At 36.2% G+C, this 24078-nt stretch overlaps 1 protein-coding gene across 3 annotated transcripts in view; it reads left to right on the top strand.

The window, feature by feature from the left end:
• Nucleotides 1-24078, top strand: part of NPAT (nuclear protein, coactivator of histone transcription) — a 51126-nt gene that overhangs the window by 19566 nt on the left and 7482 nt on the right. Inside the window, exons 3-15 of one of the 3 annotated variants that reach the window (XM_055422963.2) lie at nucleotides 1098-1158; nucleotides 2724-2796; nucleotides 4354-4394; nucleotides 4897-5115; nucleotides 6357-6438; nucleotides 7367-7442; nucleotides 11235-11326; nucleotides 11408-11495; nucleotides 15872-15968; nucleotides 16779-16907; nucleotides 19398-21065; nucleotides 22550-22665; nucleotides 22742-22850. In XM_055422963.2, coding sequence (XP_055278938.2) covers nucleotides 1098-1158; nucleotides 2724-2796; nucleotides 4354-4394; nucleotides 4897-5115; nucleotides 6357-6438; nucleotides 7367-7442; nucleotides 11235-11326; nucleotides 11408-11495; nucleotides 15872-15968; nucleotides 16779-16907; nucleotides 19398-21065; nucleotides 22550-22665; nucleotides 22742-22850 — 2851 coding nt within the window. The remainder of the gene's footprint in view (nucleotides 1-1097; nucleotides 1159-2723; nucleotides 2797-4353; nucleotides 4395-4896; nucleotides 5116-6356; nucleotides 6439-7366; nucleotides 7443-11234; nucleotides 11327-11407; nucleotides 11496-15871; nucleotides 15969-16778; nucleotides 16908-19397; nucleotides 21066-22549; nucleotides 22666-22741; nucleotides 22851-24078) is intronic. The other 2 variants (XM_055422964.2, XM_088842913.1) reach the window with 2 other exon arrangements.

Raw genomic sequence — 24078 nt, 5'->3', positions numbered from 1 at the left:
TGTATAACTGAATCATTTTACATCTGAAACTAGCACAACATTGTTAATCAATTATACTCCAATATAAAATAATTTTTTTAGTAATACAGAAGAATAAAATAGGAATATGCAGTGAAAGTTCAGGAAAGGAAAGAAAAATAATTAGCTACTATGTGTTAGACAGTTCTTAGATGTGTTATATGTATCCTTAATCTTCACCACAAAAAATAAGTTGTAAAAATTGTAAAAAAATTTTTGTTTTACATTTTTTTTCAATGTAAAAAGTCATGTGTTTGTTTTTATATATGAAAGGAAGCCTTAGAAAATCTGGGTAATTTTTCACACATATGGTAAATGTAGAACTATTCTAAAAAATCCTTGCTCTTCCCTATTCTGTGACCTCAAACTTGAGGCAGTTAAAGCCTGCCCCTTATTGATATAAAAGTGGTGGCGACGGGGTGACTTTATGAGATAAAGAAGTGAAAATAGAGAAGGTACTGATCTTTGAAAGGATATCTCTTACACTCAGTTGTTTTTGCTTTGTTCTTTGGCAGATGGCATTTGGCATTAAAAGGACAGGAAGGAGTGGGTCCTTATTTGTGTGACTGGATCCTTACCTCCCAAACTGAAAACTACATTCCTGCTATTGTACTATCTTAGCTAAAGAAACATAGTCACAGTATCTTATTCAAATAGACAAGGTTCTTTACCCACAGAAGAATTCACTCCCTGAGGAGTGACTATTTTCATTTTTGATGACCTGTGCTGTGCTTAGTCACTCAGTTGTGTCCGACCCTTTGCAACCCGGTGGACTGTAGTCCACCAGGCTCCTCTGTCCATGGGGAGTCTCCAGGTAACAATACTGGAGTGGGTTGCCATTTCTTTCTCCATGGGTTCTTCCCAACCCAGGAATCGAACCCAGGTCCCCCACATTGCAGGCAGGTTCTTTACTATCTAAGCCACCAAGGAAGCCCTTTGATGACCTACTCTTTACCATTTCTTTATCGACTAATTTTTAATCCATATCTTTTAGTAACTTTTATAGTGAAATATTTCATAGTGGGAAATTATTGGTAGTATTATATGGTTTTGGTAATGCTTGATCTTTTTCTTTTCAGTCTTTATTTGGAAAAAATTTGACAACAATTTTGAATGAATATGTAGCTATGAAAGCAAAAGGTAAGAATTCAGGTTCAGGGATTTTTTTTTTTTTGTCAGTTTTATACAGCATTTATCTAATTGTTTTAATTAGAAGTGATTTTTTAAATTTAAAAATAATTTTAAAAATTCACTGGGAGATATCTAATTAAAGTCTTTATATTTATTGACTGATAAATATAACACTTTCCTAAATTAGTGTCTTGAAGAGGAAAGTTCAATTCTCTCATATTCGTTATTTCCATAGTTTGCAACATATTAAGAAAAGATTCAGCAGTAAAGAATTAATTAGAACAAATGATAACATTTTAAAATGTAAGCTTCACATTTATTGAGTACTGTTTATTGCAGCATTGTGCTAGGTGCTTTCAGAGGTTTTATTTCAGTCCTTGAAATAATCCAATGAGAGGTATTGATTGTGTAGATCCATTAATTTATTCATTATTTGACTGCATCAAGCCTTAGTTGCAGCAAGAGGGATCTTTGTTGCATCACATGGGATCTTTCATTGCAGCTCATAGAACTCTCCAGTTGTGGCGCATGGACTCTAGAGTTCTCTAGTTGTGGCACAGGGACTCCAGAGCATTCAGGCTCAGTAGTTGCTGTGCATAGACTTAGTTGCTCCACAGCATGTGGGATCTTAGTTCCCCTAGCAGGGAGCCTCCCCAAGTTCCCTGCATTGCAAGGTAGATTCTTAACCACTGGACCACCAGGGGAGTTCATTAGACGTTAAGTATCAGAAAATTAAAGTTTAGAGAAGCCAGATAACTTTTCTACAATCACAAAACTAGAAACTATAGAAAGTAATAAGCCTAGAATTTCAAAGTGTGAATTTCGTTTCTTTCTCTTCAATAGGTATTTGATCATTCTACCAAGGTTTTCTTTTCCCAGACTATCTTAAGTATCTTGCAGGAACATTTAGAGTGTAAATGGCCTCAGAAACAATATGTTATTGCAGTACAAAGGTTTATATCCCACTTTTATGTTGGTAACTTTCTCTTGTTTGAGCTTTTTAGAAGTATATAGTAAAGAATATAAATACCTGGAATTTCCTATCAGTGTGGCTTTAGAACACATCCTGAAAAAGACTAATTAGTCCTCCAGAATTTTATCTGTAATTTTAAGTAGAGTAACTAAGGAGTTGCTGAGAAATCACAGTGATTTGGACCTGAAAACACTGGATATAGAAAATAATTTCCATATTTATATGAGTTTGTATAATTTTATAAATTTATAAATCAAATTATTTGACTTTCAGATATCACATAAATAGAACAAAGATTTAAAATAGTTTGTCTTTTAATTCAAAGAAAATACAAAAATTCAGAAGAAATTCAAAAGATTATTGATCTAAAAAACTTCATAGTTTTCACGAGTTTCCTTTTCCCTCATATTGTATATGATTCTCAGTGACTTGAGCAAAGAAAAGCAACATCATTATAGCTTTGCAGCTTTACAAAATAGGCTTATTTCTCAGTTCTCAACATAATGTCAGCAGCTGAGAGAAAAGTTTTCCTTATTGATTTTCTGTGTCTGTTCAAATTAAATGATGGATTTTTTATGAAACATTTCCTCTTATGATTTAGAAACATCAAATGATGTCCCAGCAATTATGTCATCTCTGTGGAAGAAGTTAGACCATACACTTTCTCAGATCAGGTAATAAAAGGCTTATACAATTAGCTTATCAGAATGTGCATAATAATTTTGGAATGCAAGCACAATTAAGAATCACTTCACATTTAAATCTTATGACCCACACTGTGTACTTATATAACACTGATCTAATTTTGAAATTATGCTAGAGGTTATTGATATTTGTTTTTGATTAGATAATTTTAAATAAATTGTTTATTTTAATAAAATATTTCGAAATGAAGAAATTAATGATATTCCCAGGTTCCTGTAAACAATTTAGAGGCAGATCTCTGGCTGAATACAAATCTAGTCACAGTCTTGGTGGATACAAATCTACTACCTCAAGCCCCGTGTGACTTCCCTTATACAGTTGCATCTTCATTACACATGCAGAAACTTGATATGTGGAATCCATGCCTCCTTTGTTCTTCCCTTATAAAGGAACAAACCTAAAGAGTAGCACTTCTGGAATCTTCTGCTTTTAGAATTTTACTATGTCAGGGCCTTGGAATGCTAGTCTCACTATCATTAGAATAGGTATCAATTTTATAACATATCTTATTCAACTTGAGTCTAGTATGAAAACCGTCCTTTCTTACACGTTCTCCCAGAGCTACAAGTGACTACCCCAGTTCAGCAGGGGCCTCGTTTTCCTTCCTCAGCTTAAACTGCTAGAACGGCTCCAAATGCTTTTTGTGTGACTCTACTACATTTTATTTGGTAGTTTTAATTTTATTCCCCTTTCCTGACTTCCCTTTCCTCTTTCATTCCCTTGCAAACAATCTTCAAAGACATTCCCAACTTAATTAACACCTATCAATATTTATAAGTTATTGCAACATTTTATTGACAAGGCATTACATAAAAAAAGAAACATCCTAGTTAGATGTTCTCCAAGGTTGGTTTGTGTGCTGTTAAAAATGCTTATTTGATTCAGTAAGTTTTGTGGCTCTTGTTGACAGAGACTTACTTAACAGATTTCTGAGGAAAATGGCACAGTATCTGATTGTTTACAAAATACATGGGTAATCAGTTCATAGCAAAAGGAGAATCAGTTTATGTTGTGAATTTTCTTACCTGTTTGCTTTGTTCCTTCTTTAGAAGTTCAGTGAAACAATGTCATAGTCATAAATTTGATGAAAGCAGGATCTCTTTTGAAATCAACTTGGATTCTGAAATATTTATGTACGGAGTCATATGTAAAATCAGAATTTCTCTGGGAAGGCATCTCTAGTTATAAAAGATAATTGCAAAATATTATATATAGCTTTCTTAAATATATTGAGTTCCTAAATTCAAGGCAAATTGTATTCTTAATGGGATTTCAAAGCTCTTGCTTATTGCATTGGATAGAAACTTGATTATTAAAATTAGACATGTTGCATTTTTATATGCCACTGTTTTTTTTCCTAAAGCAGATAAGATTTGGTTACCCAGAAAAAAAAGTGCTTATCTTTTTTATCTGAGAGAAATTTCTTGCCTTTTAACTCATAATTGACTTCAGGTCTGACTGTAACTAAATCAGAATGTATCTTGGCAACAGAAATTTTTTAATGTCTAACTACTTTTGTTTATTAGGAGCATGCAAAGTTCCCCAGGGTTTGCTGCCAATCAGAGAGGTTGGTATTCAACTTTAAACTATAAATAATGTTCAGAATTACTTTAACTCAAATTTAACGTCAGATGACCGTTTTTGTTAAGAATACATGTGTGCTGCGTTTACATTTTGTTTAAACTACTGCTTTTCTAAATACCATTATCATATTAGGAAATATTTTCATTTATTGTAAAAATATGCATTTTAAATATATCTTATTTTTCTCATTGGCTCTCATGTATTCACATCTTTTAATTCTCATTCCATAAGTTTGTTTCCTGATTGTGGAGATGTTATCAGTTTTAATTACTACAGAAGAAATGTATTCTTGGATTTTTAAAATTTCATTGTACCCAATTTTAGTTTGTTTCATGTGAAATTATAACGTAAACAGGTGATAATTCTAAGGGATGTTTTTTAAGTTCACTGTTAAATATGTCGTAGAACACATATTGTATAGACATCTTAAAATTCCCAAACTACTCTGACATTGAGTTAATTTTTTAAATGCTCGTGTGTTTCAGCCCGAACAAGAAATGGGATTGCAGAAATCAAACGGCAAAGAAGGCTTGCATCTCAAGCAGCTCCTGTCAGTTCAGAGCCTTTACCGTATCTTTTAGGACAATTTGCCAGTTCTCCTTTGACAGCTACACAAGTTATTAGGCCAGCTGGCCAAATTTCAGCTCCTTTGAGGTCAGATTTTGTAGTGGTCAACCATTCACAGTCACAAGACACTATGACCAGTAAGTTTACATTTTGTTTTAATCAAATTGTGTGAATGAGATGATGCAGTAATATCTCTATATTCATGGTATAAAATATAGCAAAAAGTAGATAAGAGGCTAGAAGTGGATAAATTTAGGTAATGTGTTTATGCTCACTCATTCAGTTTGCCATTAAATAAGCATATTATTAAATCTGTGAGACATGTTAACCTAGGATTCTTTTATCTGTTCTAACTGAGATCCAACCTTGAAGTCTCTTCTAGTTCTCACTTATCTGCATTAATTGGGGGGGAAAAAACTCCTTTTTTTTTTTTTTAAAGGAATGCACATTATATTTGAACACTTTGTTCAACTCTTTGGTCATAGTAGTCTATCCTACTGAAATGAGGAATGTTTTTCTGGTTAACCTCCATCTCTACATGTTGAAAATCCTGCATATTCCTGGCTGAGTCTTAGAGCAAAGCATAAACTTAGAGGTCATCTAGTACTTCTTGTTTGTTATATACTTGATAGTATTAAAAGCACATGATATTTAGGAGCAAAAGGCTAGTTAATAACAGCTGGGATTAGACCTGAGGTGTCACCTCTGTTGGTTATTAGACCAGTCTTTTTTCTCTTTGTGCAGGTAAAATGTATTGACAACCATTACATTCTCCCTTATTTCCATCTTTTCTCCAACCTCTTTAACACCTCTGGGTAAAAACACTTACCCAGTATATTTAGTTTATACTTCTTACAGTTCCTTTGTTTTGCCATGATATTTTTTTGTTGAAACTATTCTGTATACTCTACTTTGTATTTTATCGTAAAACCTTAAGTCATGGGGACTATATTTTATGTATCTTAATATCTTCTGTTGGCGAAGGTAATGGCTCCCACTCCAGAATTCTTGCCTGGAGAATTCCATGGACAGAGGAGCCTGGCGGGCTACAGTCCATGGGTTGCAAAGAGTTGGACACAACTGAGCAACTGACACACACAGTATCTTCTGTAGTGCCTTGCATATAGTAGGCACTCAATATATACGAACTGAATTTAAAATAATCACTGCTGCTGCTGCTTAGTCGCTTCAGTTGTGTCCGACTCTGTGCGACCCCACAGATGGCAGCCCACCAGGCTCCCCCATCCCTGGGATTCTCCAGGCAAGAATACTGGAGTGGGTTGCCATTTACTATGTAGTGCTATTTTTATCTGTTAATTCAAGTTTTAAAAAACTATTCCGTTTCCTTGACTTACTGTTTTGTTCTCTTGAAATACAGCTGGAGAGGCTTTAAATAACAATACTGGTCCTCAGGAAAGGAAAAATCATGCCAGTTTAATGTCTCCTGGTAGACGCAAAAGGTAAATGCTTTCTAAAAGGACATGTTTCCAGTAACCATTACCAAGAAATTACACAAGGATACTTACATTATGAATAAAGTAACAAAAATGCATTAAGTACTTCAGACTCTACTATTATAGCTGTTTGAAAGCACTTTTTTTTTACATTATAACCTCCCTGAAATCAGATTGTTTCAAATCAATGATCTAGAAATGTGTTTCATTAGAAGTGATTTTTCTGTAGTAGTATAGAAGAGCATATATTAAAGTTGTTGTTAACTCAGATTTTTGGAAATAATCATTTTTTATCAGCACCCTGTTTTTCAGGGTCTACACACACACATTTAAACTCCTAAACTGTTAATTAAAAATCTTCTCAGACATTCTCTGAGAAGTACTCTTTCTGTCCTATTTAGCCCATGTGTCTTTGAAGAATATTTCAGAAAGGAGAGATAATAGTTTAAAATGTTTTTACTGTTTGCTCAATTGCCACACCTTGGGTAATTTTGTTGGAATTTTTACTGTTAGTTGTCTCTCATTCAAGGCTGACCTCAGTCTCTTTAAGACTTCTCACTTAACCACATGAAATAATAAAAGTACTGTAACAGTATCTAACATTTATAAGAACTTTGACCTTTTTATAAAGACTTTACATATACCTTATGTGTATTGAATTCTTTCATTAACCCAATAAAGCTTTAGTTTTATCCCATTATAAAGTGGGTCAGAGGATACCTGGTAGAGACCATATAGTTAATAAGTAATAAAGCTTGACCTCAAATTCATTTCTCAATTCAAGACAATTAATGCTTTTCAACTCTACTGCCCTTTGTTCCCACCACAAATAGAGAAAATATCTTTTCCACCATGACGAAGATTTGTCTTTATATGTAATGATCATTGGATTATTCATACTAGTTAAAAGATAAGCTTTTAAAATGTGTTTCAGTGAATCTCAGAGGAAGTCTGGGCCTCATTCAACAATACGAAATTTGCAGGATCCAAATGCATTTGTAGTAGAAAAAGTAAGTGACCTTCCCAAACTTTGCAACTTAAGATATTCCTGAGTTTATAACTATTCATATATATACAGTTTTTATATATATATATAGTGTGTGTGTGTGTGTCTGTGTAAAATGTAGTATTTCTATAAGACTACAGTAGAGGGATTTCCCTAACAGCCCAGTGTTTAGGACTCCACACTACCACTGCAGGGGTCCAATCCCTGGTCAGAAAACAGATCCAACAAGCCATATGATGTGACACACATAAAACTGCCGTAGAATTGCTTTGGGATAGACTGTAAATACAAAACTGTGGACTGTGGTCCACTAGGCGGGGGCGAGGGGCGGGCAGAGATGGCAAACCTCTCAGTGTTATTAACTCAAGAACCACATGAACAGTATAAAATGGCAAAAAGATATGATACTGGAAGATGAACTCCCCAGGTCAGAAGGTGTCCAGTATCCTACTAGGGAAGAATAGAGGGCAATTACTAATAGCTACAGAAAGAGTGAAGAGGCTGGGCCAAAGCAGAAACAGCGCTTGTTTATGGATGTGCCTGATGGTGAATGTAAAGTCCAATGCTGTAAAAAACAATATTGCATAGGAACCTGGAATGTTACATCCATAAATCAAGGAAAATTGGATGTGGTCAAGTGGGAAATGACAAAAGTGAGCATTGACATCATCAGAATCAGTGAACTGAAATGGATGGGAATGGGTTAATGTAATTCAAATGACCATTTTATCTATAACTGTGGGCAAGAATCCCTTGGAGAAAGGGATTAGCCATCATAATCAACAAAAAAGTCCAAAGTACAGTGCTTGGGTGCACGTTCAAAAATAACAGAATGATCTTGGTGCGTTTCCAAGGCAAGCCATTCAATATCACAGTTATCCAAGTCTATACCCCAGCCAATGATGCCAAAGAAGTTGAAGTTGACTGGTTCTATGAAGACTTATAAAGACCTCCTAGAACTAACACTAAAAAAAGATGTCATTTTCATCATAGTGGATTGGAGTGAAAAAGTAGGAAGTTAAGAGATTACCTAGAGTAACAACAAGTTTGGCCTTGAAGTACAAAATGAAACAAGGCAAAGGATAACAGTTTTGTCAAGAGAACACACTGGTCTTAGCAAATACTCTCTCCCAAGACCACAAGAGAAAATGCTACATCTGGACATCACCAGATGGTCAATACCAAAATCAGATTGATTATATCCTTTGCAGCCAGAAATGGAGAAGATCTATACAGTCAGCAAAACAAGACTAGGAGCTGACTGTGGCTGAGATCATCAGCTCCTTATAGCAAAATTCAGGCTTAAATTGAAGAAAGTGGGGGAAACCACTAGGCCATTCAGGTATGACCTAAATCAAATTCCTTATTAATATACAGTGGAGGTGACAAATACATTAAGGGATTAGATCTGGGAGACAGAGTGCCTAAAGAACTACAGACAGAGGTTTGTAACATTATGCAGGAGGTAGTGACCAAAACCATCCCAAAGAAAAAGAAACACAAGAAGGCAGAGTGGTTCTTTTTCTTTGAGGAGGCTTTACAAACAGCTGAGAAAGAGAAGTGAAGGACGATGAAGAAAGGGAAAGATACACCCAACTGCATGCAGAATTCCAGAGAATAACAAGAAGAGAAAGGAAAGCTTTCAGTGTACAAGGCAAAGAAACAGAGGAAAACAATAGAATGGGAAAGACTAGAAATCCAATCAATAAAATTGGAGACATTACAGGAACATTTCATGCAAGGATGGGCATGATAAAGGACAGAAATGGTAAGGACCTAACAGAAGCAGTAGAAATTAAGCAAGCTGGCAGGAATACACAGAAGAGCTATATAGAAAAAGTCTTAATGACTCAGACAACCACAATGGTTTGGTCACTCACCTAGAGCCAGACATCCTGGGGTATGCCTTAGGAAGCATTACTAAGAGCATGGCTAGGGGAGGTGATGGAATTCCAGCTAAGCTATTTCAAATCCTAAAAGGTGATGCTGTAAAAGTGCTGCACACAATATGTCAGCAAACTTGGAAAAGTCAACAGTGGCCATAGGACTGGAAAAGATCAGCTTTCATTCCAATCCCAAAGAAAGGCAATGCCAAAGAATGTTCAAACTACCATACAGTTGTGCTCATTTCACATGCTAGCAAGGTTATGCTTAAAATCCTTCACGCTAGACTTGAGCAGTATGTGAACTGAGAACTTGCTGATGTAAAAACTGGATTTAGAAAAGGCAGCAGAACCAGAGATCAAATTGCCAGCATTCGTTGGATCATAGAGAAAGCAAGGGAATTTCAAAAAAACATCTACTACTGTTTCATTGACTATGTGAAAGCCTTTGACTGTAAAGGTCACAAACAGACTGGGGGAAGTTCTTAAGAAATAGGAATACCAGATCACCTTACCTGCTTCCTGAGAAATCTCTGTGCCCATCCAGAAGCAACAGTTAGAACTGGACATGGAACAACAGACTGGTTCAAAATTGGGAATTGAGTACAATAAGGCTGTATATTGTCACCCTGCTTATTTAACTTGTGTGCAGAGTACATCATGTGAAATGCCAGACTGGATGAATCATAAGCTGGAGTCAAGATTGCTGGGAGAAATATCAACAACCACAGATATGCAGATGATATCACTTTTAATGGCAGACAATGAAGAGAAACCAAAGTGCCTCTTGATGAAGGTGAAAGAGGAGAGTGAAAAAGCTGGCTTAAAGCTCAACATTCAAAAATTAAGATCATGGCATACAGCCCATGACTTCATGGCAAAATGAAGGTGGAAAAGTGGAAACTGACAGGTTTTATTTTCTTGGGCTCCAAAATCACCGTAGATGGTGACTGCAGCCATGAAATTAAAAGACACTTGCTCCTTGGAAGGAAAGCTATCATACACCTACACAGCATGTTAAAAAACAGACACAAAGGTCTGTATATTCAGAGCCATGGTTTTTCCAGTAGTCATGTACAAATGAATGTGAGTGTTGGACCATATAGAAGGCTGAGCACCAAAGAACTGATGCTTTCGAATTGTCATGCTGAAGATTCTTGAGAGTCCCTTGGACTTCAGGGAGATGAAACTAGTCAATCCTAAAGGAAATCAACCCTGAATATTTATTGAAAGAACTGATGCTGAAGCTGAAACTCCAATACTTTGGCCATCTGATGTGAAGAGGCAACTTGTTAGAAAAGACCCTGATGCTGGGAAAGATGGAAGGCAAAAAGAGAAGAGGCGGTAGAGGATGAGATGATTAGATGGCATCACCAACTTGATGGACATGAATCTGAGCAAAATCTGGGAGATAGTGAAGGCCGGGGAATCCTGGCATGCTGTAGTCCTTGGTGGTGCAAAGAGTTGTACACAACTTAAGGGACTGAAGAACAGCAACAAGACTGTTTATTTACCAGTAAGAAACAGTCCAGTCAGAATAACTAACACGTGCAAATGCACCAAATAAGAAACAGAAGTATGTTTAAGAAACTATAAATACATTGTTATTGCTGGATTATGCAATATAATAGGACATTTTTCCAGAATAGAGTCAGCTTATTTAAAACCTTGCATGAAAATCTAAAGAGTTTGCAACTCTGTGGTTCCACAGTGAAAAAGAAGTTGGTGAAGGATCTGTGAGAATACTTGTAAGCAGTTAATGTAGTAATCTGGTGTTAATATGGAAGGCACCACCATAACCTTTTGAGTTTCTACCTAGATTTATTAAAACTATCCAGCTTCCATTGATTCTTTTTAAACAAATAACATGATACTCTATCCTGTGCTTTTGCTAATACTGATTTCTTTTTCAGCAAATGGTAATTGAAAATGCACGAGAAAAAATACTAAGCAACAAGTCTCTTCAAGAAAAGCTTGCAGAAAACATTAATAAATTTTTGACTAGGTAAAATATTTGTGTTTTAAATACCTAATTGTTTTTGCCTAGTTGAGAACTACGATAAAAGTTTTCCCTTGTGTATTACAGTGACAACAGTATTGCTCAAGTACCTAAGCAAACAGATAGCAACCCTAGTGAACCAGAGACTTCAATTGATGAACTCCTGGGACTTCAGGTATGGTTAAGTGTGTGTGTGTGTCTGTATGTGTGTGTGTGTAGTAGATATACTCATCATTAAAACTGATAATATTCTGGTTTCATATGTATAAGATGCTTTAAAATAATAATTAAAATACAGATTTCCTTCATTATCCAAATGTAATCTGTTCCTGAAAATGTGTTACTGAATTTTCAACATCAAAATTTTTTCCTGTTTTATTAAAAAATAGTTGGTGTACATCACTGTATTAGTTTCAGGCATGTGGTACAATGATTTGATTTAAGTATGTTAAAATTGCTTTATTGAGATGGTAGAATAAGACATTCCTAACCCATCTAGTCAGAGAAGGCAATGGCATCCCACTGCAGTACTCTTTCCTGGAAAATCCCATGGACAGAGGAGCATGGTAGGCTGCAGTCCATGGAGTTGCTAAGAGTCGGATACGACCGAGCGACTTTACTTTCACTTTTCACTTTCATGCACTGGAGAAGGAAATGGCAACCTACTCCAGTGTTCTTGCCTGGAGAATCCCAGGGACGGCGGAGCCTGGTGGGCTGCCGTCTATGGGGTCGCACAGAGTCCGACACGACTGAAGCGACTTAGCAGCAGCAACCCATCTAGTAACTCTGTCGAGTTCTGCCAGCTATCAATAAAATTTTCCTGCATCCATACAACAACCAATCATGTATTTCTTAGTGTTTAATAATTAAAGATTCATTAGTGGATGTGTTTTTGTTCAGTAAGCAGTACTGTACAGTATATATAAAATACATTTCTTCTGCACCTGCACAAACTATATAAAAAGTAAAGAATGAAACTGTATGTTAAACTTATGTGAAGAATCCAAGTAATATTTAACAAAATAAAGTGAGCAAGAAACTAAAAAGAAGTTACTAACTAAATAAATACTTGTCTGAGATTTACTGCTGAGAGAATATAAATAGGGGCTATAGTCACTTGTTGTCCAGTGACAGTGAAGATGAAAGAGGATGAGCTGGTAAAGGAAGAATTTAACAATATGTGTTTTAAGATTTGTAAATATCTTTTTGAAGAGCAGCTGAGATTGTGGTTGTTGCACATGCTTTTACTTAGACTCTGAGATAATGTAGTCATTTTGTTACTGTACCACAAAGTGAATTCATAATAATGAACTCACGATAGCAGTTTATTTTCAGATGATGAATTCTGAGTAAAACCACTGAGTTTTGTTTTGTTTTCTTTGTCACTTCCTTCAGAATACTTAAAAAAAAACTTTTAATACATTTTCCTATAGTGAAATTCAGTAAATTTTAACAAAATATGAACAAACTTTTTGAAAGCAACCTGGCTTCCCTGATAGCTCAGTTGGTAAAAGAATTCACCTGCAATGCAGGAGACCCCGGTTCGATTCCTGGATTGGGAAGATCTGCTTGAGAAGGGCGGAGAACGCAATGGCAAGCCACTCTAGTACTGTTGCCTAGAAAATCCCATGGATGGAGGAGCCTGGTAGGCTGTAGTCCATGGGGTCGCTAAGGGTCGGACACGACTGAGCGACTTCACTTTCACTTTTTACTTTCACACATTGGAGAAGGAAATGGCAACCCACTCCAGTGTTCTTGCCTGGAGAATCCCAGGGACGGGGGAGCCTGGTGGGCTTCCGTCTATGGGGTCGCACAGAGTCGGACACAACTGAAGTGACTTAGCAGCAGCAGCAGCAGCTTGAGAAGGGATAGGCTACCCACTCCAGTGTTCTTGGGCTTCCTTGTGACTCAGCTGGTAAATAATCCGCCTGTAATGCAGGAGACCTGGGTTTGATCCACAGATTGGGAAGATTCCCTGGAGAAGGGAAAGGTTACCCACTCCAGTATTGTGGCCTGGAGAATTCCATGGACAGTCCATGGGGTCACAAAGTCAGACACAGCTGAGCAACTTTCACTTTTTAAATTATTTAGCAGTCTTCCACTGTTTTAAAGCTTAAAATATCCCCTATTCTAAATTTTTATAATCTTCAACTCCTTGCTTGTATTTTCTCCACAAAAACATCAGGTGCTTACTGTAATCAAGACACTCTATTAGATACTGTGAGAGGTTATAAGAAAATGAAGACACAGCCCTGTTCATGGTATTTATAATATTGTATACTGGGGAAAAGTTAAAAATTCAGATTTCAATAACTGAAAGGACAGTGATGGAGTAGTACATGCATCAGCTTCAGTAAGTGAACAGAACCGCTTGTACAAATAGGTAAATTTTTAAATAGTTTTATACATCTTTGTGACCTTGGGATAGGCAAGATATCTTGGGTTATACAAATCACTGACTGTGCATTTTTTTAAGACTTCCTTAAATTCACAATATGTTCTTGTTAAAAGCAACATTAAAGGGGCTTCCCTGGTGGCTCAGTGGTAAAGAATCCACCAGCCAGTACAAGAGACGCCAGTTGGATAACTGATCTGGGAAGATCCCATATACCCGTGCTATAGCCCAGAAACTGCGACTGCTGAGCCCACGAGTCACAAGTACCGAAGCCTAGAGCCATGCGTCACCACAAGAGAGGCCACCGCAGTGAGAAGCCTGTGTATCACAGCTAGAGAGTAGCCCCCACTTGGCTGCAACTAGAGAAGATCCTGTGCAGCAACAGCTCAACACGGCTAAAAATAAAAACAAGTAATTTTTTTTTAAGTTTTAAAAATTATTTTTAAAAAGCATCATTCAGTTCAGTTCAGTCGCTCAGTCGTGTCCAACTCTGCGACCCCATGAATCACAGCACGCCAGGCCTCCCTGTCCATCACCAACTCCAAAGCATTATTAAAGAAAATTAAAAGGCAGACCAACAAGTTTCGAACATGTATTTCAGGATTCTTTCAATTATGATTTTTAAAGTTTGAATGTAATGAGAAATTTACTAGAAAAATGTTTTTCCTCACCAGTAACTTTTGTAAGAGGGTATGCACCACTTCATAGTTTGATGAACATTGGATTGTTGACTCTTGACATTATTTACATTATGATAGATTTTTCAAGTTCATAGATAAATATTTATTCTAGCTCCTGACTTTCTTCTAAATCACATTTCATCAAGAATTATTGATGTTCTCTGTACTTCTTCGTTGTCAAAGGTTAACTGGTTCTTTAGTTTTTCTTTTCATTTTATGGCTGTTTTTATTTTTAAAATGCAAGCTTTTAATCATTTCATGAGAGTTCCATCTTATCTCTTGCTCCACATGAATTTCCTCTCCCTTGGGATCCAAATGTATGCTTCACCAAAATTGAAGAATTTAAACAGAATTTAAAGATAGCTTTTGGCATGCTGCTTTTAAGGATGAGCACATAAGCAAGGATTGTCCAACATTTAGAGGAAGTATTTAAAATATGGATACAGGGACTTCCCTGTCAGTCAGGAGTTAAGACACCTTGCTTCCACTGTAGGGGGCATAGGTTCCACCCCTAATGAAGGAACTAAGATCCCACATGCTTCGTGGCACAGACAAAAAAAATCAAAAATTTTTAAAAATAAAATGAAGAGACAAAAACAAGCAGATTAAAAGAGTAAGATTTATATTGGAGGATCTAGAAAGCAGTATACAACAAACTAATGTGAAGAAAGCTGATTAAAGAACATTATTGAACCAAACTCATAGAAAAAGAGATACGAGGTGGAAGAACTGGATGAAGGTGGTCAAAAGGTACAAGTTTTCAGTTATAAGTGCAGGGGATGCAAAGTACAACACAGTGACTACAGTTAACACTGCTGTAACAGCTTGAGGTTAGGGGAGCTGACCCCACATGCAATCAAAAGCCCACTTCAAACCTTATAGTCAGCCCTTCATGTTCCACAAGTACAGATTCAGCCAAAATTGGATTTTGTAGGACTATAGTACCTATTTATTGAAAAAATTCTGCAAATAAGTGGACCTGCACAGTTCAAACCTATGTTCAAGGGTCAACAGTATTTGAAAGTTAAGAGGGTATATCCTAAGAGTTCTCACAAGGAAAAAAATTTATTTTTTCTTTTTAAAATATATATATGAGATGATGAATATTAAGTAAGCTTCTTTTGGTAATCATTTCACAGTGTATGTACATCAGGTCGTTACATGGTATAACTTAAACTTACATAGTGGTGTATGTCAAGTAATAAAGAACATTGCAGCTTGATTTTACTTTGTATACATAAATATTCCTAGGTTTATTTTATTTTAATGTTTGGGAATATATTCGCCAAAGTGATTAAATAGTAGAATTAGGGAACATTCACTTTCTATTTGCTAGTCGTCTTGTTTTAATTTAAGTGAATAGTGTTATAATCAGAAGAAATTTTCTTGGAAGGGAATAGATGTCCTGTAATTACTTTGCTGGTATTAAACCATATCAATTCAGTTGGAATCACTTGTTTCTTTTTGTTTTTGCAGAGTGAGATCCACATGTCTGAAGAAGCTATACAGGATATATTGGAACAGACAGAATCAGATCCAGCGTTTCAGGCACTCTTTGATCTATTTGACTATGGTAGGTAGACCATTGTTTTCAAGATAGTTCGGAAAAAATGTTTCTCCAATTTCTTTGGAGAAGTCGCTTAAATGGTGAAATAACATTTCCCAGAGCATCTGGAGAAGGTTCCTGTTTTTTCATATGAAAGAGTTTTTTCTTTCTTTTTAATTTTGTCTGCACTGGGTCGTCCTTGTGGTGTGTGGGGCTCTCTCTAGTTGTGGCATGTGAGCTTAGTTGCTCTGAGGCATGTGGAATCTTAGTTCCCCAACCAAGGATCGAACACACGTGCCCTGCATTGGAACGCTGATTCTTAACCACTGGACCACCAAGAAAGTCTTGTTTTTCTTAAAGATGCTTTAGCTGTAAAAATAGAGAGCAGTCTTGTGGGTGAGAGGGATAGCTGTGGGCAATATTTCCAGTCATCAAAAATGTGTTGTGGTCTACTACTATGCACACATCATAATAAACACAGTTGGATAATACAAAAGAAATAAAAATATTTGGCCATTGCTTTCCATCTTACGGCCTAATGCAGTAGTGCTAAAAGTGTAGTCTCTGAACTAGTAGATCAGAATTACCTGAGAACATGTTAAAAATGCAAATTCTTGCACCTGTATAATATGATATAGAGTATAAGAACTACTGGTCTAGAGGAAAATCATACTTGTCAATGATATATAAGGCAACATGTTGAAAACTATAATCAGAGGACTGTAATTAAAACCAAACTTTAATGTTTGCTGACCACTGTCAAGATGTATTAATTGATGCTTATTTTTATATTGGTCATTTATTTAACCAATTGTTTCCCTATTCCCGTTTTAACAGGTAAAACAAAGAATAATAAAAATATATCACAAGGCATTTGCAGTCAGCATATGGAAACCAATCCCAGTGTAGTCTTAGCAGGTGAAACTAATCTAGCAGTTAAAGGTACTTTTGAAACAGAAGAATCTGGTAAGAATTCGATTTTGTTAATATCAATCTAAATCCTAATATCAATCTCTCTAAGACAGAAAATGTTTAATTTGAAAATTGTTTGTGTTATTCCCACGCCCACTCGTTCCTTCATGATGCAATAGACTTGACATGCACAATTTGGTGTGACTAGTATTGACCAATTCAACCGAAGTCTGTAACTTCAAACATAATTTTTTGAGGCACATATTCAGAATTAATCCCTAATATGTAAGGTTGATTTGTGGTATTAATCATCTAGCCTAGTAAGTAAATACAGCTGAGTGCTCAGTATCTCTACCTCTTATTTAGAGGAAATTGTTTACTCTGCTGATGGTCTTAAATTAATAGATTTTATGATGTTTTAGGTCATATTCCTGTATGTTTACTAAGTTACTTCTTACGTTTCTGCCTCTTATGGAATACCAGTATGGCACATAATTGTCCTGCAGTAACTGAGGACAGGCAGTGAATATGTCTATCTTAGATCTTTTAAAATTTTGCCAAGTTTTTTAAAATTTCATTTTTGTGATGCATGCTAAGTCACTTTTCAGTTATGTCCAACTTTTTGTGACCCATGGACTATAACCCACCAAACTCTTCTGTCCATGGGATTTTCCAGGCAAGAATACTGGAGTGGGTTGTCATTCCCTTCTCCAGGGGATCTTCCTGATCCAGGGATCAAACCCATGTCTCTTAAATCTCCTGCACTGGCAAGCAGGTTCTTTACCGCTCACACCACCTGGGAATCCCATAACACTTGCAGAAGTGTACAATAAAAATATACTTTGCTCATTGAATTATCAGCAAGCAAACACCCACATAACAATCTCTCAGGTCAAAAAATAGAATACTGCCAGCACCACAAAAACATCTGTTCGTATCCCTTTCCAACCACTATTCCTTTCATAACCATTATCCTGGCTTCTCTCATGTTATCCTGGCATCTCACACTTGTTAAACTTTATGCCTGTTTGGTACCACTCTGTCCATTTCTGTCTACACCAAGGTATGGCAACGTAATCTTTTCTGTTCATCTGCTCTTAAATGCCATTACTCCTTCCAACTCCGTCAAAAAGCCTCATGACTTCCAAGTTTCACATTATGTCTTCCAAAACCTAGTTTTGGAATATGTCAGACTGTATTCCTACTGAGAGTCCTTTGCCTGTACCCAAGCCCAATCCTCCATTTCTTCTTAGGTTGAATTGTAGTAGGATGTCTTTCTCATATATATTATGTGTGGAAGATTGTACCCTGCCTTGCACACAATGAAACTTGAAATCCTATTTTCTAAGAAAGTCTCTTCCCACTTGATTGAAACTGACTGCTGCTGCTGCTAAGTCACTTCAGTCATGTCCGACTCTGTGTGACCCCATAGATGGAAGCCCACCAGGCTCCCCCATCCCTGGGATTCTCCAGGCAAGAACACTGGAGTGGATTGCCATTTCCTTCTCCAGTGTGTGAAAGTGAAGTAGCTCAGTCGTGTCCGACCCTTAGCGACCCCACGGACTGCAGCCTACCAGGCTCCTCCATCCATGGAATTTTCTAGGCAAGAGTACTGGAGTGCCTTGCCATTGCCTTCTCCGAGCTGAAACTGACTACCTGGATATAATTTCTACTGATTTCCCCTCAATAAGGATTTTGATGTGCTCCATACCCACTATTATGTTACCAATGTCCCGTTAACAGAATTTGATTAATGGTTGCTATACATTTTTCTAGATTTTTCCCATTATATATTTCATATTGTTAATATTTTCTAAACTGTGAATGATGTATGACAGTTTATCAGTATTTTCTCAAATGCCCTTTTTTCTAACTATTGCACTTCGTCAAGGTGGTCTCATGACATACCTCTTTTATAACACTTTCTCACATTCCATAGGCTCAAAAAGGTGCCTTTTGTTCCTATACTGTTAGAGTTATTAGCATGTTTTATTGTGATTTTCTGTTCTGTATCTGCCTCCCTTTCTGGATCACCAAGGGCAAACTGGGTCGTTCATCTTTATATCCCAGTACTGATCATATGATTGATATTCGGTGTGTAATAAATCTTAAACAGTACACAGTAACATCAAATGTTAGTTATGCAAAATGTACTTGGCTCCATTTCACCTTCTTAATGAATGTATCAAATAGTATGGTAGAAATTGAAAAGTCAGCTGTTTTGAAAAAACTTTGTAGCCAGTTTTTATATATTGGTACACATTAAATGTTCTTAAAAATATATATATATTTTTACTCTTGTGTCATCCGTTTTCTAAAAAGCTTGAAAAACAATTTGACACATGTATAAATAGGCATCAGTGATAAGAGAAGTATCTGTAAATTTTTTGATACTCAAAAAATGAGAGAATTTATCATATTTCCATTTGCTGGTATGTCAAAGATTAGTTATCTCCTTGGCAAAATAGGTTTAACACTAAAGATGACTACCTCAGGCTGTTATATACACTCACCATATGTTTCTGCCATCCTAATATTTTGCAGATGATCCATCTGGTCAACCCTCATTTTGTACTTCCTATCAAAATGAAGACACATCAAATGTTTTGAAGAATGGCAGCAACCATGACGAGCTTAGACAGGAAGCCCAAGAACATTTTTCCCACATAGATGCTAGCATCCAGAAAAAGGCATTTAAAACAGTTGTATCTACTGAACAGAAGTGTAACCTTGATATTACCTTTGAGTCTGTGCCCAGTTTGAGTGACTTTAACGAAAGAGTACACTCTGATGCTGAATGTAATCAGCATTGTGCTGAATTATACACCAGTCAGATGTCCACTGAGACTGAAATGGCTCTGGAAATTGAAAAGAATTCTTTGCCTCCAAGTGTACATAATGAGTCTCAGTTACAGCCCGATCAGTCTCCTATACCAATAAATTCAGTTGTTTCCCTTGGTTGTGAAACTAACAGTGAGAACCTAATTCTTTCTGGAAAAACTTCTCAACTTTTACCCCAAAATATTCCATTAGCTGGAAAGGCATCTAAAAAAGGTCAGTTTTGTGAAAGTTCTGATGATACAAGAAGACTTAAAGCTGATTTCCATGATTCCAAGTCACCAGATTCTAGAGAAATTCATCAGAATAAAATTGAAATTAATAATGTGTTACCAGTTGCATCACAGCAACTTGCAGATTGCCAAAATAATTCTTCACTTCAGATATTACCTGCGTCTATTGAAAATTCAGGTTTAACTGTATCTGAACAAAAAGTAGAAATTCACCTTGAAGATTCAGTGTCTTCAATTAAACAGCCATCTAATGAATCATCATCTGTTGAGTTAAATCATACAATACATGAAACTCAGTCCTCCAGGTCTGAGAAAGCTGCTTTGGATTCGCAAGAGCCTTCATCATCTGTAAAAGAAGATGGAAATAGTATTTTTCTCTCTTTAGGTGAAAATAACTGTGAAGAAGTTACATTGATGCCTTCAGAAAGTAATCATATAGAAGATAGACATTCTCTTCCTTCAGAATCTGTGTGTGCTTCAGTGAGGGAGTCTCATCCTGACTCCCAGAATACTAATAATAAACCTGCTAACGACAAATCTACAGAAATAGATGCATCAAATATAGTCTCTCTCAAAATTATCATCAGTGATGATCCATTTGTTTCCTCAGATACCGAACTTAACAGTGCAGTTTCTAGTATCAGCGGAGAAAACTTGCCAACTATAATTTTGTCTTCTCCTGCTAAATCACCTGCCAGAAATGCAGAATTAGTTAAATGCCTGTCTTCAGAAGAAACCACAGGTGCTATCTCATCTGCTGAAGGAACTGGGGATTCAGCGTCAATGGAACAGAGCCTTTTAGCACTCAAACCTGAAGACTCTACAGTAAACAACATGCAGAATGAAGACAGCATTGCTCTTTCAACCAATGTGACACCATGTGTTTCCAAGGATGGAGGATACATACAGTTAATGCCAGCTACGAGCACAACTTTTGGCAATTCAAGTAATATTTTGATAGCTACTTGTGTAACTGATCCAACAGCCTTAGGGACAACTGTCAGTCAGTCAAATGTTGTGGTGTTGCCTGGAAATTCTGCACCTATGACTGCTCAACCTCCACTGTCTCAATTACAGACACCCCCAAGGTCAAATAGTGTATTTGCTGTCAATCAAGCTGTATCACCCAACTTTTCACAAGGTAACTAAGAATATCATAGTGAAGTTCATTTCTCTGGAATGGGATCAACTTTCGTTTGTGTGTGTAGTGATTGACTAGAAGGTAATAAATATGGATGATAGTATAAGATTCAGAAATTTGTGATTATGCCTTCTCTACTTTAGAGAATTCAGTCACACTTCTTTTTTAATCTACTGCTCAGCTATGGAATTCAGTGGTTTAATTTTTCACTTCTTTTTCTTTCCACACTTCTCAATCTGTGTCTAAGCTACAAGAAAAAGAGAGCAGTGGGGAGACTAATTCATCAAAAAGCTGTATACCTACTAAAACCCAATGTTGTGGGAGATTTTTCTTAAATAACTGTTAGAGTCTTGGTTTTCCAGAAATTTATTCTCTGGACAAATTTCCAAGACAAAACTTGAATTTCTCCCTCTGTAATACCCTTTGTAATTTGTCACTGTTTTCACCTTTGAGAATTGATCCCTGTCTTTTGAATTCTTTGTTCATAGGAGGACTCAGTGGCATTTGTTAATTGCCATTTTATTTGTAGTTCGTGACTGAATGCTGGTCATAGTGATCCTTCTTGACTGTATGTTCCTTGTAGGTGGAGTTTGTGGCACAGTCATCTACACTTCTTATTTATTGATTCCCAAGCTCTTTTCCCCTCTTTTTTTCTTTCTTTTACATTTAGGCATAGAGTTAAAGCAGATTAAATATCAGCAGTTAAGTATAAAGCCTGATGGGTCTAAAGTTAAAGAAAGGGTCAGAATTAGTAGGCTGTGTGGGTCTTCAACTGAAGTTTAGAAAAATAAGTAGTATTTGGAGTAAAAGGAAGGGAATCTTAAGCAGCACAAGGATAGGTAGATATTTAAGAGACAGAAAAGTGTTCATGAAGGTGAGGAGATCAAACTTACAGGAGCAGTTAATGAATTTATTAGGAAGAGATTCATTTACAGGACAGGGTTAAATGGATTATGATAGCCGTAGACTATATTGTTGACGTTTCCATGTGAACATTGTACGTTCCCCCACAGTTTTGACTGGTTGCTCACTTATCTGGACCTTTTTGGACAAATAACCACTGAGATAATAGTTTGGGTTTATGAGTTTAGATTTATCAGTCTTCAGTTAGGACCTAATTTTTTGATAAAAGATTCAGACTTGAAACCTGTACTACCAACTTTTCAATCAATTTCACTGTTTTTTCTAGGGGAATTAAGGTTACAACTATAATATGATCTCCTGGCTATAGAGTCTTATGCTTACTCATGATGTTTAGCTTGACTAATTGCCATAGTTCACTTTACTTCAGATCGACTTTTTCTCAATTTGTTAGCCTTGCTGTTGTCCCTAAATTTTTTATGGAGAGTAGGTTTATATAAAAAGGAATTTATAATTGTATAGAATTTATTTCAAATTAATAATTACTTTGGTGCGTTGTATTTATGAGAGAAAAAATCTCATTTTATTGAGAATTGTTTTTGTTGTCATCGTTGTTTTTGAAGGATCTGCCATTATAATCGCTTCTCCAGTCCAACCTGTACTTCAAGGAATGGTGGGAATGATTCCTGTATCTGTGGTTGGACAGAATGGAAGTACCTTTTCTGCTCCTCCTCGGCAGGTAAGATTTATGAACTGAAAATGGTTCGGTGCCACTTTTTCAAACAAAATATAATTAATGGCTTCTTCTCTTCTAGGTCCTTCATATGCCTTTAGCAGCACCTGTATGCAATAGAAGTATCCCTCAATTCCCTATCCCTCAAAAATCTTTGAAGAGTCAGGGACTAAAAAACAAACCTTGTACAGGTATGTTTTTGAGTTGATTCATGTCAACTTTATGTAATCTTTTCTTTTTGTTTCCTTTAATACTAATAGCTTTCCTAACAGTGATTGTCCAACCTTTGTGTAAAGTTTTTTGCAGTAGTTAGAAAAAAAGACAAATGGAACAGAACAGAATTTAGAAAGAGATCATGTATTTATAGGAACTTGTATGTAGTAGGGATAACATCAGAAGTCAGAAGAAATAGAATGGTTTGTTTAATAAATGAAATCTGCCAGCTATTATGTATTACAGGGAAAAAATAATCTCTTCCTCACACTATATATAAAATTAGGAATTCCAAGAAGATTAACAAATAAAAGTGAACAGCAAAATAAATAATAAAATATAGGAGAAGAATCCTAATGAGGGCTGAAATAAAGGATTGCTTTTGAAAAATGAAAAAAGAATAATTTATAAATGGAAAAAATTTGATAATGCTGACTACTCTAAAGTTACTGATATTTAGTACAAAAAAAGACAGCATATGCAAAGTAACATGAGATTTTCATTCAAGACCTTTATGAATATTCTGCTGAGTTCTCAAACTTCTCTAGCTCAGACTTTTTAATCTTCATGGGTGACAAAATGCCTAACTCTCAGAACTTTTGACTCGTTTCATTTCTAAGTCTTTAATATTCTTTTCAGCCAGTCCCTCCCACACCTTTACATTTAATTTTTTATTCGACCCATGTAATTTTTAACAATAACCTCTCTCAAAATACTCTCATTTTCATGGATATACCATTGAATCTGTCTTCAACCAGTGAGAGCTCTTACTACCTGAATCCTCACCTTTACCTGAATTTTCACTTGGGTTCATTTCCTTCCCTCTCCAGGCTAAACCCCACAGTCTACCACATCAGCCACTTTTCCCACTATTCCTAAACACTTACATATTCACATTCTTCTAACATGTCCGCTTGATACTCTAGCCATGGATCTATGCAGCCAACGATTTCTCTGAATTTACACCTAGGCTTCTTAGCATTGCTTTAAAACATCACTTTGCTGACAAAGGTCCGTATAGTCAAAGTAAAGGTTTTTCCAGTAGTCATGTACAGATGTGAGAGTTGGACCATAAGGAAGGCCGAGCACCAAAGAACTGATGTTTTCAAATTGTGGTGGGGAAGACTCTTGAGAGTCTCTTGGACTGCAAGGAGATCAAACCAGTCAATCCTAAAGGAGATCAACCCCTGAATATTCATTGGAAGG

Source organism: Moschus berezovskii, chromosome 14 (assembly GCF_049115385.1).
Source record: "Moschus berezovskii isolate FMDL1 chromosome 14, NW_MosBer_1.0, whole genome shotgun sequence".
NCBI lineage: Eukaryota > Metazoa > Chordata > Mammalia > Artiodactyla > Moschidae > Moschus > Moschus berezovskii.
Note: the sequence above shows the minus strand (reverse complement) of the source record. Positions and strands in the feature narration are given on the sequence as shown.